Source organism: Mesoplodon bidens, assembly GCF_964165515.1.
Source record: "Mesoplodon bidens genome assembly, chromosome: 14".
NCBI lineage: Eukaryota > Metazoa > Chordata > Mammalia > Artiodactyla > Ziphiidae > Mesoplodon > Mesoplodon bidens.
The window spans coordinates 62,305,727-62,319,605 of record NC_138170.1 but is presented as its reverse complement, the minus strand read 5'-3'; the positions used below and the strand labels follow the sequence as shown (position 1 = coordinate 62,319,605).

Here is a 13,879-nt window from a genome sequence, read left to right as displayed (position 1 = left end):
CACCTAGTTAGTCCCAGAGCTTCTCAACCTTATTCGGTTCATGGCACCCTTAGTACCTCATAATTTTTTGTGTTTTAATTCATGTCTCAGTTTTTTCATGCTACCTCTAAGTCAAAAGAAATACCTAACAGTTCCACTTATAGAATAGTTAGGTCCAAGCAACTAAATATGTATAAACATTGATGTTCTAATGGCTTATTACCTGCCTGAAAAAATAATACACACAGATTGAAAAAAATAACATTTTTATGTCATTCTTTTTTTTAAAAAAATTTATTTTTATTTATTTATTTATTTTTGCGGTACACGGGCCTCTCACTGCTGTGGCCTCTCCTGTTGCGGAGCACAGGCTCCGGACGTGCAGGCTCAGCGGCCATGGCTCACGGGCCCAGCCGCTCCGTGGCATATAGGGATCTTCCCGGACCGGGGCACGAACCCATGTCCCCTGCATCGGCAGGCAGACTCTCAACCACTGCGCCACCAGGGAAGCCCCTATTTCACTCTACAATAACCACAATTACTAATGGATATGTGTGCCTGTTGGGCACGGTACAATTTCTTAAATCTTGGAATCAGATTGGATACTGTCACCCTTATTGCTTGTTCCACATTGATTTTTTGCTTCACAAGGACATGATATCATTGATAGAAATATGGCACGAGCTGATGGGTGAATTGTGAACTACTTCAAGCTAGTAGTTCGTGTGCTATTGACAAATATTGAGTATTGCTGTGTTTCCCTCGGAAGTTTGAAATATCTTTTGGTAACCCTCTGAGTTCGTCGCAGTGCTCCAGAGGAGGGGTGTGCCTTGCTGTATATTTTGGGAACCAAGGTTTTAATCCTTTATTATATCAACAAGATGAAAGGCTTTACCGAAAGAGCTGAGATGTGTGAGCACGTGTGTGTGTGCGTGTGTGTGTGAGAGAGAGAGAGAAACTGTGTGTGGGAGTGACCATATTCATAATTTTTTGTCCTGTTTGTAGCTCACAGCAGCACCCACCTCACAACATTGGTAGAGGCTTAAATCCATATAGTTACGCCTCAAGTCCTCTTGCAAAAATGGTTATCCCCAACTCAGTATCAAATTTAAAAACAACCTGTTAATACAGGTTTGTATGCATGCACCAGCAAAAATATTTCATCGTATGAGATCCCTAGGGAGAGGATACGAAGTGCACAGCACTCTTGGCTCCCGATAGGATTGTGTTTCACACTTGTGTTGTGTAAACGAGTTATACATTATTGCTACCATCTTCTCCACATTATTAAGTGAAAATGTCTTGCAAGAACATGGAAGAACCTGTGGAGGAAACAAGTTCACCAAAGCGGGGCTCGAGAGAGCTAATGATTAGCCAAACCGTCAAGAACTGATTAAGCATATTAAGAGAGAAGCTGGTAAGATGACATAAACTTGGCTGTGCACTGCTGCCCACTTACTGCACACACCTAATTTATCACTAGCACTGACTATTAAAGAATTAGATAACTGGTGTTTTATGCACTTTGTATTATACGAGCAAAAAACTGTATGGATTGTTATAGAGATGTTTAAGGGTGTTTTAGTAGTATCTGGGGAACTTGGATAGGAGTTTTGGATGAGCTGGGAGAGCAATAGTTTTTTCCACCTAAAATAATACAATCTAGGCTGCTGTTAAACAAAATATGTATTTAGTTACAGATTAGATTCTACTGACAAAATATTCCATTAACAAAATTTTCATTGATGTTTTCAAACTATTTAAGTACTACATAAACAGAAGTTTTTACTGATATTAATATGCAAAACTTATATGGCTTTCTCACTGTCCCTGGTCCAAATTGCTCAAGGCCCCAGATAAAGTTGAAAAATATGTGTGTTTTCTGTCAGCAGCCTACCTCCCCTACGACGCCCACCAAGCCCGTGGTGCCCCTGGAGTGGGCCTCAGGCGTGATGCCAAAGCCAGATCCTACAGTCATCAACAAGCACATAAGGAAATTAGTTGAGGTAAGTGGTTGAGGGACAGTTAAAAGTGAGCAGTTAAAAGGAGGCCCCTTTCTCTTTCCAGAATATTCTCTGGTTGCCCAGGAATCATATGGAGTCCATGAAAACAGCCCTCTGGCAAGTAAGAGCGATTCAGCAGACACTTAGCTCTACCTGGCACTGGCTTCTGGGGAAGAACCTCCCAGGAAGGCCCCCTTTCCCCTTCCTGTCTGTCAGTTCTCACTTACCCAAATACTCTCAGCTACTTAGAACCCCTCACTTCCCTAGGCATTTGACACTTCTGTCATTGTCCCTGCAACCCAAGGGACTGTATGAGGATTAGAATCTACTCATTAAAACCCACATGGGGGGCTTCCCTGGTGGTGCACTGGTTAAGAATCCGCCTGCCAATTCAGGGGATACGGGTTTGAGCCCTGGTCGAGGAAGATCCCACATGCCGCTGAGCAACTAAGCCCATGTGCCACAACTACTGAGCCTGCGCTCTAGAGCCCACAAGCCACAACTACTGAGCCTGCGTGCCACAACTACTGAAGCCCACATGCCATAACTACTGAGGCCCATGCACCTAGAGTCCATGCTCCACAACAAGAGAAGCCACCCAATGAGAAGCCCGTGCACCGCAACAAAGAGTAGCCCCCGCTCACTGCAACTAGAGAAAGCCCTCAGGCAGCAACGAAGAACCAATGGAGCCAAGAATAAGTAAATAAATAAATAAGTTTATAAAAAAAGAAAACCCACATGGGTCATCATAAAATGCTGGATAAATTGGTTACCTGAGGGTAGGAAAAAATACTGTAAGTTGAGTAGTTTCTCCAGCTGTATATATTTGGGGGTCTGTGACACCGCACCACAACAGCATTTAGGTCAGAAACATCACTTAATGAAGGGCAAGATTGTGTCAGAGTTTTCCGTATTAAAAACAACAAAAAAAGAGTAGATGCACCAATGTGGGAAAGATGGAAATATCTCAGCCACTAGAAATTGTGATTGTTGATTAAACATCTCCCTTCATAGACTGGTACATCCTCAGATGCAATAGGAACAAGTCTTTGGGATATTATGTGCTCTTTGCTGGGAAAGGATGTTTACAGAAAAAGAATGTTCTATATCTTGGATCATCCATGGAACTATGAGGTGCTGAAAGAAAAGTTGCATGGGGCATGGGAGTCAGGAAGGGGAGATTAGAAAGGGTGAGGTCAACATCTTCACTCATTAGAGAAATGCAAATCAAAACTACAATGAGATATCATCTCACACCAGTCAGAATGGCCATCATCAAAAAAATCTACAAACAATAAATGCTGGAGAGGGTGTGGAAAAAAGGGAACACTCTTGCACTGCTGGTGGGAATGTGAATTGGTACAGCCACTATGGAGAACGGTATGGAGGTTCCTTAAAAAACTACAAATAGAACTACCATATGACCCAGCAATCCCACTACTGGGCATATACCCTGAGAAAACCATAATTCAAAAAGAGACATGTACCAAAATGTTCATAGCAGCCCTATTTACAATAGCCCGGAGATGGAAACAACCTAAGTGTCCATCATCGGATGAATGGGTAAAGAAGATGTGGCACATATATACAATGGAATATTACTCAGCCATAAAACGAAATGAAATTGAGCTATTTGTAATGAGGTGGATGGACCTAGAGTCTGTCATACAGAGTGAAGTAAGTCAGAAAGAGAAAGACAAATACTCTATGCTGACACATATATATGGAATTTAAGAAAAAAAAAATGTCATGAAGAACATAGGGGTAAGACAGGAATACAGACACAGACCTACTAGAGAATGGACTTGAGGATATGGGGAGGGGGAAGGGTAAGCTGTGACAAAGTGAAAGAGCGGCATGGACATATATACACTACCAAACGTAAGGTAGATAGCTAGTGGGAAGCAGCCGCATAGCACAGGGAGATCAGCTCGGTGCTTTGTGACTGCCTGGAGGGGTGGGATAGGGAGGGTGGGAGGGAGACGCAAAAGGGAGGGGATATGGGAACATATGTATATGTATAACTGATTAAATTTGTTATAAAAAAAAAAAGAAAGAAAGAAAGGGTGAGGAAGAGGATGAGAAAGCCATAAGGTCCAGTGGAGACCATGTGATGATATGGTAGTGACAGGCCAAACTTGGAGCCAGAGAAGGTGGGCAAAGGATCTGGGTGCATGGAGTTGCAGCTCAGGAAGGTCTAGAATCAGGAAGTGAAAGAAGTATTTTTTCTCCTTCTCTCTCCTCTGCTTTTTTCTGAATGTTCACTCCGTTCTCTGCAGACAGACTTTCCTTGCTCCACACGAGGAGCCTCTTTCTCCCCCACCCCTTTGTACCTTACCTCTTTTCTCCAATTCCAGTTTCATGGGGGAAGGTTGGCCCAGTTTGGTTAGATTGAGTACTGTTGATTTAATTGAATAAATGGCTGGGTTTCATTTGAATTTCCATAATGAATTTTATGCCACCAAAAATCTTGTACTCTTAGTATAAATATGGGTATTAAAGTATAAATTGTAAGCACTCCATAATAGTTCATTTTTAAGCAATTTCGATTATGGATAAGCATTGATAGTGCGACTTGCAAAAAAATTCATTTACCTATGGGTAAACTTGCAATGGGTGCTAAACAATCATATTTTTAATTAAGTAATTTGTTCATTTATACTTTGCCTACTTCCCAAAATACTCCTGAAGCAGTTGTGCCCTAAGGCAATACAGATAATATATAATAGAACAGGGGAATTGCCAACAAACACATGAAAGAATGCTCAACATCACTAATCATTTGAGAAATGCAAATCAAAACTACAATGAGGTATCACCTCACACCAGTCAGAATGGCCATCATCAAAATATCTACAAACAATAAGTACTGGAGAGGGTGTGGAGAAGAGGGAACACTCTTGCACTGTTGATGGGAATGTAAATTGATACAGTCACTATGGAGAACAGTATGGAGGTTCCTTAAAAAACTAAAAATAGAACTACCATATGACCCAGCAATCCCACTACTGGACATATATCCTGAGAAAACCATAATTCAAAAAGAGTCATGTACCACAATGTTCATTGCAGCTCTATTTACGAAAGCCAGGACATGGAAGCAACCTAAATGTCCATCGATAGATGAATGGATAAAGAAGATGTGACACATATATACAATGGAATATTACTCAGCCATAAAAAGAAACAAAACTGAATTATCTGTAGGGAGGTGGATGGACCTAGAGTCTGTCATATGAAGTGAAGTAAATCAGAAAGAGAAAAACAAATACCATATGCTAACACATATATATGGAATCTAAAAAAAAAAATGGTTCTGAAGAACCTAGGGGCAGGACAGGAATAAAGACGCAGACATAGAGGATGGACTTGAGGACACGGGGAGGGGGAAGGGTAAGTTGGGACAAAGTGAGAGAGTGGCATGGACTTATATATTCTACCAAGTGTAAAATAGATAGCTAGTGGGAAGCAGCCACATAGCACAGGGAGATCAGCTCGGTGCTTTGCGTCCACCTAGAAGGGTGGGATAGGGAGGGTGGGAGGGAGAAGGAAGAGGGAGGAGATTTGGGGATATATGTGTATGTATAGCTGATTCACTTTGTTATAAAGCAGAAACTAACACACCGTTGTAAAGCAATTATACTCCAATAAAGATGTTAAAAAAAAGAAAAAGAAATCACAGGGGAAAGAGAGATTGCTTCATTATAACTGGACTCTAAGTCAAATGTTTGCATACATGTGTTTGTAGGGAGAACTTACAAACTTTCTGAAAATCCAATTTAGCAGAGGGCAATGGAAAAATCTTTTTTATTTTTCTCTGATTATGAAGAAAGCCAGGGCAGTCCACTGGTTAGGACTTAGCACTTTCACTGACATGGCCCCAGGTTCAATCCCTGGTTGGGGAATTAAGATCCCGCAAGCCACGTGGTATGGCAAAAAAATTAAAAATTAAAAAATTAAAAGGTGAATATTAAAACATTTCATAAAACAGAAAATAGAAAGTTTTACTTTCAGGACTTGATGTTTCTTCTGTCTAGGGTTAATCACTGATAATTTGTAGATCATCTTGAATGATTTTATTTTCTCCCCCCATACACACACACACACACACACACACACACATATATACATGTATATCTTTGAGAAAGCTTGTTCAGTTATTTCCTTAGAACAATTCCTAGAAGTGGAATTGCTGTGTCAGAGTAAGCACTGATTGTCCTCCAGAAAGATTGTGGCTATTTGCTTTACCAACTTGATAAGAGAGTGCCTATCTTCTCATAACCCTAGGAAATTATCAATTGTTTTAATGTTTTCCAATTTGAGAGGTTAAAAAAAAAGTTTCATTAGTATTTCCATAATTACTAGCAGAATTGAATGTCTTTCCATGAATGTATTGTCCATTTGTATTTTTACTTTGGTGATCATCTGTTTTCCTTTTGTGTCTTTCCTCTTGTAAGTGTTGCAAATGATTTTCTCTGTCATTTACATTTAAATTTGTTAATTGAGCTTTTTTGATTCAGATATTTTGCATTTTATTTTAATGAAATACTTTTTTTATGACCTCTGACTTGGATGTCATCCTAAGAAAGGTCTTTCCTACTCAAAGATAATAAAACATGAAAAATATTTTTATCTATTTACCTTTGGTTTTTTATAACTTTATTTTTACATTAAAATATTTAAGGCATCTGGAATTTAGTTTGGGGGCAATTTATTTTATAAGATTATCAGCCATTTAACTCAACAGCAATTATTAGATAACCCATAATTTCCCTGTGGATTTGAATAGATATTTTTTGATATTCTGAATTCTTACATACATATGGATCTGTTTCTGGACTGTACTCTCTGCAGTAAGTTACGATACCATGTTGTTTTGACTAATGTAGCTTTGATTTCTGATAGGGCACATTGCCCCTCATTACCCGTCATTGTTTTAGATGAAATATAACTGACCTTCTAGGTGTTCTAGGTGCACAACATAATGATTCAATATTTCTACACATTACAAAATGATCACCACAATAAGTCTAGTTACCATCTGTCACCATACAATGATATTAAAATATTACTGACTATATTACCCATGCTGTACTTTCCATCCCATGACTCGTTTATTTTATAACTGGAAGTTTGCACCTCTTAATTTCCCTCATCTATTCATTCATCCTCCCACTCCTCTCACCTCTGGCAACCACGTGTTTGTTCTCTGTATCTATGAATCTGTTTCTGTTTTTTTTTTGTTTGTTCATTTGTTTTTTAGATCCCACATACAAGTGAAATCCTATGATATTTGTCTTTCTCTGCCTGACTTATTTCACTTAGCGTAATACCCTAAGGTCTATCTATGTTGTCAAAAAATGGCAAGATTTCATTCTTTTTTATGGCTGAGTCATATTCCATTTTATTTATATACCACATCTTCTTTATCTATTCATCTATTGATGAACACTTAGGTTGCTTCCATATCTTGGCTATTGTAAATAACGTTAGAATGAACACAGGGATGTATATATCTTTCAAATTAGTGTTTTTGTTTTCTTTGGAAAAAATACCCAGAAGTGGAATTGCTGGATTGTATGATAGCTCTGTTTTAAATTTTTTGAGGAACTTCTATACTGTATTTCATAGTAGCAGCACCAATTTTTAATCCCAACAACAGTACATGAGGGTTCCCTTTTCTCCACACCCTCACCAACACTTGTTATTTGTTGTTTTTTTGATCATAGCCATTCTGACAGGTGTGAGGTGGTATCTCTGTGTGGTTTGGATTTGCATTTCCCTGAGATGAGTGATGAGTGATGTTGAACATCTTTTCATGTGTCTGTTGGCCATCTGTAAGTCTTCTTTGGAAAAGTGTTTATTCAGGTCCTCTACCTATTTTTTAATTGGGTTGTTTGTGTTTTTGATATTGAGTTGTATGAGTTCTTTGTATATTTTGAATATTATCCCCTTATCAGAGATATCATTTGCAAGTACCTTCTCCTATTCAGTAGGTGGCCTTTTCATTTTGTTGATAGTTTCCTTCCCTGTGCAAAAGCTTTTTAGTTTGATATAGTCCCAGTTTTTTGTTTTTGCTTTTGTTTCCCTTGCCTGAGATCATTACTCCTCATCTTAAACAAACAATTTTAGGCTATTCTCAATATGTTCACTTCTATAGGAACTTTAGAATCAATTTATTCATTTCAAACAAATTCCCACCGGGATTTTGACTGCAATTGCATTAAACGTATACTTTGATTTTTGAGATAATTTAACATTTTAAAGTTTCATTTTCTATTGTCATGGTACTGGCATTTGTGAATTCACCAAGCCTTACTCCTACTCAACCCTGAGGTCTCAGTTTAGACCTTGCTTTCTCCAGGAAACATTTTAAAATCTCCCTTCCCCCTCTCCCCCAGCACTCTGTCTTTATCCTCAGCGTTGCACTTATCTCATTATACCATAAAGGCGTCTCAATTTTGTTATCTCCCACTAGATTCCAAGCTCCTTGATAGAAAGAATAATATGCTAGTTATCATTGCTTTCCCAATAACAATTCAGAGGCTGATTTGTAAATAGTCATTCAATAAATATTTGCCTTTCCTTTGCAGTCTGTGTTTAGAAATTATGACCATGACCAGGACGGGTACATCTCCCAAGAGGACTTTGAAAGTATAGCTGCCAATTTTCCCTTCTTGGATTCCTTTTGTGTGCTGGACAAAGATCAGTAAGTTTAATTTTGTTTTATTGTAATGCAACTGTCCTGAAGCAGAAAATTACTATGAAAGGAGAGCAGGGAAACCTTTAATTTACGTCTTGACAGAGTTGATCCTAGTGTATTGATGAAAGGTGTCTAAGGTGTCTTTTCACTGATATTTTTCTTGGTGTACACAAACATGACTGGCTGGATGGAATCACAGGGCAGACCACATCATCGGTGTTAATTAAGTACAAGTGCTCACTTGCAAATTAGCCCAGCTCTCCATTTCCGATATTACTGCTGCAACTTAGCTAGCTCATCAACCCCAAAACCTCCATCAAAAAAGAATAGAGACTAAATATAGTTAGATCTAGAATGGTGGAGTCCTCAGCATCAGTGCACCCGGAGGTAATCTTAAAAGTCATCAAGTAAGTAAGATCATTTTTTAGATTACTTACGATTTTCAGGAGAGCAGGTGATGGCTGCAGATAGCCAAGAAGTGTTTATACTTTGTTTTTTCCTTTGCTAGTTCAGAGGTTGTCTTGAGAAACAAAGGAAAAAAATATATTTTTCTTTAGCTTCAAATGATTCATAAGAGATAAAATAACTCCAGAGGCTAAAACCTGGATCATTAAAAATATATAATGATTTTTTAAAAAATTTGCCAAGAAACCCTGGCATTAATAATTTTATCACTTCATTTTTAATTATGTGAGATCAGCTCCTAGTTTAAAAATCATCTGTAATGAAATGCTCGATTTTATATTGGTTAAATGTCCAAGTTATATCACATTAAAATTCTCTAATATTTTTGTTGGTGTGAGAATTAAACGAAAATTAAAGCCTTGGTACTTAATCATAAACGTCTTAAAACCTTAATCCATCTTCATTGTATAACAGAGAATACTTTTAAAATAAACTTAAGTTATTAGAAACATACACTTCCTTTATAAAATAAAACTTAAGTTACCCACTAACTACCCACTTCTTCCCTCAGTTTGTTTCTGTCAGTGACATGTTCAAAGAACATGAACTTAAAATCACTTCCCAGTCTTCATTTTGTTTCTCTGCCAGTTCTTGTTTGGAACAGAGACTGTCCCAGCAGATATACTTTTTTTCCTAAAAAAACTTTTTTTCCCCTAAAAATGAAGGTTTAAAGTATTCATAGCTTACATAATTTCTTTTGTTAGACAGGCTTAGATATGTTGATTTTGAGAGGAGAGTGGACCATCCAGGAGAAGATTCTAACAAGTTGTCAAAGATATGGCGCCAAGATTCAGGAGAACAGTTAGGGCAAGAGATGTAGATTGTTAGGTCTTCAGCCCAGTCGTGTAAGCTGGAGTTCCAGGAGTGTGAGCACATTCTGATGGGAAAGTTTAGAGGAAGTTTTAAAACTTTCTGATGGGAAAGTTTAGAGGAAAGTTTTAAAGTGTGTGTGTGCTAAGAAAGCCTTTGACACTGAAAGCTGTCCTTTGAGGTCCTCTCTTTTCAGATGTGACAGGAAAGTGAACATTCCCCCCCACCCCCGGCTTTTGGCCAGAAAGATTTGGGAGGTGAGTGTTTTAAGTGTGGCAACTACTTAGCAACATGGTATTCAAAGATCCCTCTCTTCTTTGATTCTCTTCACAGGGATGGTCTAATTAGTAAGGATGAAATGATGGCTTACTTCCTGAGAGCTAAGTCCCAACTACACTGTAAAATGGGACCAGGATTTGTCCATAATTTTCAGGAGATGACCTATCTCAAGCCAACCTTCTGTGAACACTGTGCAGGATTTGTAAGTCTGTTTTCCATTGCTTTCTCTTGTATGTAGTGATTTGTGCAGTATTCTGAGAATGTGGGAAAATGATACATGAACAGAGTCCATTGTCTGCCTTAGATCCAAAGTAAAACATGATGGCTCCCTGAAATTAAACATTCAATTAAAAACAAAAGCAAGATCTGCAGATTTAGCTATGTTCTTTCTAGGAATGCAGGGCTGGAGAAGACAGGGAAGGTTGGTGAGGCGTATTAACTCAGGAGAGCAGTTTGTCTGTTAATACCTGCCAGGGAAAAGTTCTGCCCAGTGAGCCCTGGCATTCATCACTGAGTGCAATTAAGTGGTATATTTATTGTAGCCAGTTCCTCTCAGTTCTTGTTTCATATGGTGTCAGTCACTAGAAATCTATCATGATATGGCTCCATAATTCATAACTCAGAAAGGAAAAAAAATCTTTTCGAAGAGAAGATGGTTATAATAATAAATAACACTTACTCGGCATTTGACAGTAATAAAATATTTCCTGAGGCATTAGTGTAATTAATCCTCATAACTAGCCCATGAGGTGGGCATTTTACTCTCCAGAGAGGTCCAGAGAGGATAACTCAAGTTTCCCAGGATTTCACAGCCAGTAATGACTAGAGCCGGGACCCAAACTCAAGTGTTCTGGCTTTACCTACACCACTGCAACAAATGAAGGTTGTACACCTCACTTCCCCATATCTGATGATTCTTTAGCAACTAAGGTCAGGTTTGGCCCTGGTGTTAAACAAAGACCCTCGAGCTCTGAACATCTTCTAGTTGATATCCAAGTAATGTAAGATGGAAAATGTAGTACTCTACACAAGGGTAGCCCAGCAGCCAGGTGAGTGGCATTTGTCCAGATGCCAGCTCAGTTTTGTTAGCTTCATTCAGCAGTCATGTCCCCCTGTGGACCCATATGGAATTCGTAGCTGATATCATATACGCTCCCATTAAATTACATTTTTCGCTTTCAGTCTTGAATAACTGGCTTTGGGGAGCCAAAGGGCAGGAGTTTGAATTCAAGCACACCCCCTGCTGAGAACAGGTAGATTAGAGGCAGTGGTTACCTCAAAGATGGCCCCCCGTGATCATAGAAGCTGCTGTGATCAAGGGGCAAGGCAGCCTAACCAGCTCTCTTAGCCCACCCCAGGGAAGGAGAGGTTCTCCTACCAGCTACACCACTGGGATTGCATCACCTGACCATTTTATCATCAAACAAATACTTTTCCTTTTTCATGTATCTCTCTTCTGATGGGAATTTTTGCCTGTATCTAGACCTGAAAAATGCTCAAGTGGTACGGAGCCATGTGTAACTCTCTCCTGCAGAGTGGGGCCCAGGGAATCTGTTTGGCCCTGGCCCGGCACAGCCAAAAGTCAGGCTGAGACATCTGACCCATGGTGTGGTGTGAGAGTTGGTAGGTCCTTATCAAATCTCAAGGTCTTGTCTCTGCTCTCCAGTCCTACTGGATGTCTCTCCCTTCCATGGAGGCTCTGGCTCTATAGAAGCAGCAAGGTAGGCTTTCTTGGGAGCTTCTACACACTTCCCTCCCCAACTAATCAGAGCAGATTTGCTGGTGCTAGGTTTTTGATGCAGCTGTGATCAGGTCGAAAGCTCTGGACTTAGAGTCCGGAACTCTGACTTTGAATCTCAATTCTGCCCCTTATTAATCTATGTCCTTGACCAAATTATTGATCATCTTTGAGTCTCTGTTTTCCTATCTGTAAGAGGCGGTTAAGACTTACCTGCCATGTTGCTGTGGTGATTAAATGATATCAGACATGTTGCATACCACAGAGCTCAGAGTAAATCTTTCTCTTTTTTTAGTGTTCCTTTATGCTTTTGGAGTTTTATCGAAATTAACTCATTCAGAGTTTTAATAGCCCTTTTTATTTTTCAAAATATACTTAATTTCCTTGCTATAATTCGAGTTGATCTTTACTCACACACCTTTTTTAAAAAGCTCTTTGGTTTTCAAAGGGATTTATAAATATCATGCTCTAGCTGGGTCACTGAAAGGAACTGTGGGGGAATAGAAGGAACTATTTTTTAGTGCTTGGACCACCTGCTTTTGAAATAAATTCCATTTTAAGGGTAAGGAAGACAAATAGACACTGCTTGAAATACATTGATTTTAGAATTAGGATTCCAGAGCTGAAAGAATGTTGCTAATTCCCTTATTTTGAGCTCTGGAGAAGTTAAGTGACTTCCCTAAGGTCACATGGATCACTAGCAGCAGAGCCATGACTCATATTCAGTTCTCCTCACTCCCAGTGCAGTGCTCCTCCCACCACAATCACTGCAAGTCTTACAGCAGCCTGAGGTCTCTAAATCAAAGACTGTGGGAAGTACCTTCTCCTGTCCTTGGCTGGCACGCTGACCCAGAGCCTCTTCGTGACTCGTGTTGTCTCCTGCTCCTTAAGTAAGCATCAGCAAGCAACGCCCTGACTTGCCCGCCTCATGGGACTCATGATTGATTTTATCTTCTTCAGCAGTTTCTGCAGCTATGCTAATAACGTGCCATAGCCAGAGATTCGGATGCTTCTGAAACCTAATCCTTTCCTGTCCTAGATCAGCGGCTTTTGTTCTGATCACACACAAAACTCCCAGGAGCAATGGCTTCCTCTCTTTCCCGGAAGTGACACACTCTTCACATTTTTCTTTTCCTACTTACTAGCTATGAGATCTTGCCAAATGACTTCACCTCTCCGTAGCTTAGTCTCCTCATCTGTAAAAATGAGAAAATTATTATTACGTATCTCATAAGGATATTGTGAGCATTAAATGAATTGCTACATGGGACTTCCCTGGTGGTGAAGTGGTTAAGAATCTGCCTGCTGATGCAGGGGACACGGGTTCAAACTCTGGTCCGGGAAGATCCCACATGCCGCGGAGCAATTAAGCCCGTGCACCACAACTACTGACCCTGCGTTCTGGAGCATGCGAGCCACAACTACTGAGCCCACGTGCCACAACTACTGAAGCCTGCACTCTAGAGCCCGTGCTCCGCAACAAGAGAAGCCACCACAATGAGAAGCCCCCGCACCGCAACGAAGAGTAGTCCCCACTCTCCACAACTAGAGAAAGCCCGCGCGCAGCAACGAGGACCCAACGCAGCCAAAAATAAATAAATAAATAAATTAATTAATTAATTTAAAAACTGAATTGCTACACATAGCTTAAAACTGTGCCTTTCACGTAGCAAGAGTTCATTAAATGTTAGCTATCATTGTTATTTTTGTTATTACTATTACCAAGGGCTCTGTGAGGAAATGATTTCTCATCACTACAAAGTTTCCCAGATGTGGGACCTTGCAACTTATTTAACTTCCTGCATCATCACACTCATCTTTTATAAAAGGGAAGCAAACTGGATTATCGTAAAGATCCTTATAGCTCTGACAGATGTGATTGGCCTACCCACCCATTCCCTT

General features: G+C 39.7%; 1 protein-coding gene across 2 annotated transcripts in view; it reads left to right on the top strand.

Annotated features, from left to right (window-relative positions):
- RASGRP3 (RAS guanyl releasing protein 3) overlaps positions 1 to 13,879 on the top strand; it is a 75,849-nt gene that overhangs the window by 55,226 nt on the left and 6,744 nt on the right. The window contains exons 12-14 of one of the 2 annotated variants that reach the window (XM_081254162.1): positions 1,872 to 1,985; positions 8,576 to 8,691; positions 10,294 to 10,441. In XM_081254162.1, coding sequence (XP_081110288.1) covers positions 1,872 to 1,985; positions 8,576 to 8,691; positions 10,294 to 10,441 — 378 coding nt within the window. Of the gene's footprint in view, positions 1 to 1,868; positions 1,986 to 8,575; positions 8,692 to 10,293; positions 10,442 to 13,879 lie in introns of both variants that reach the window. The other variant, XM_081254161.1, reaches the window with a different exon arrangement.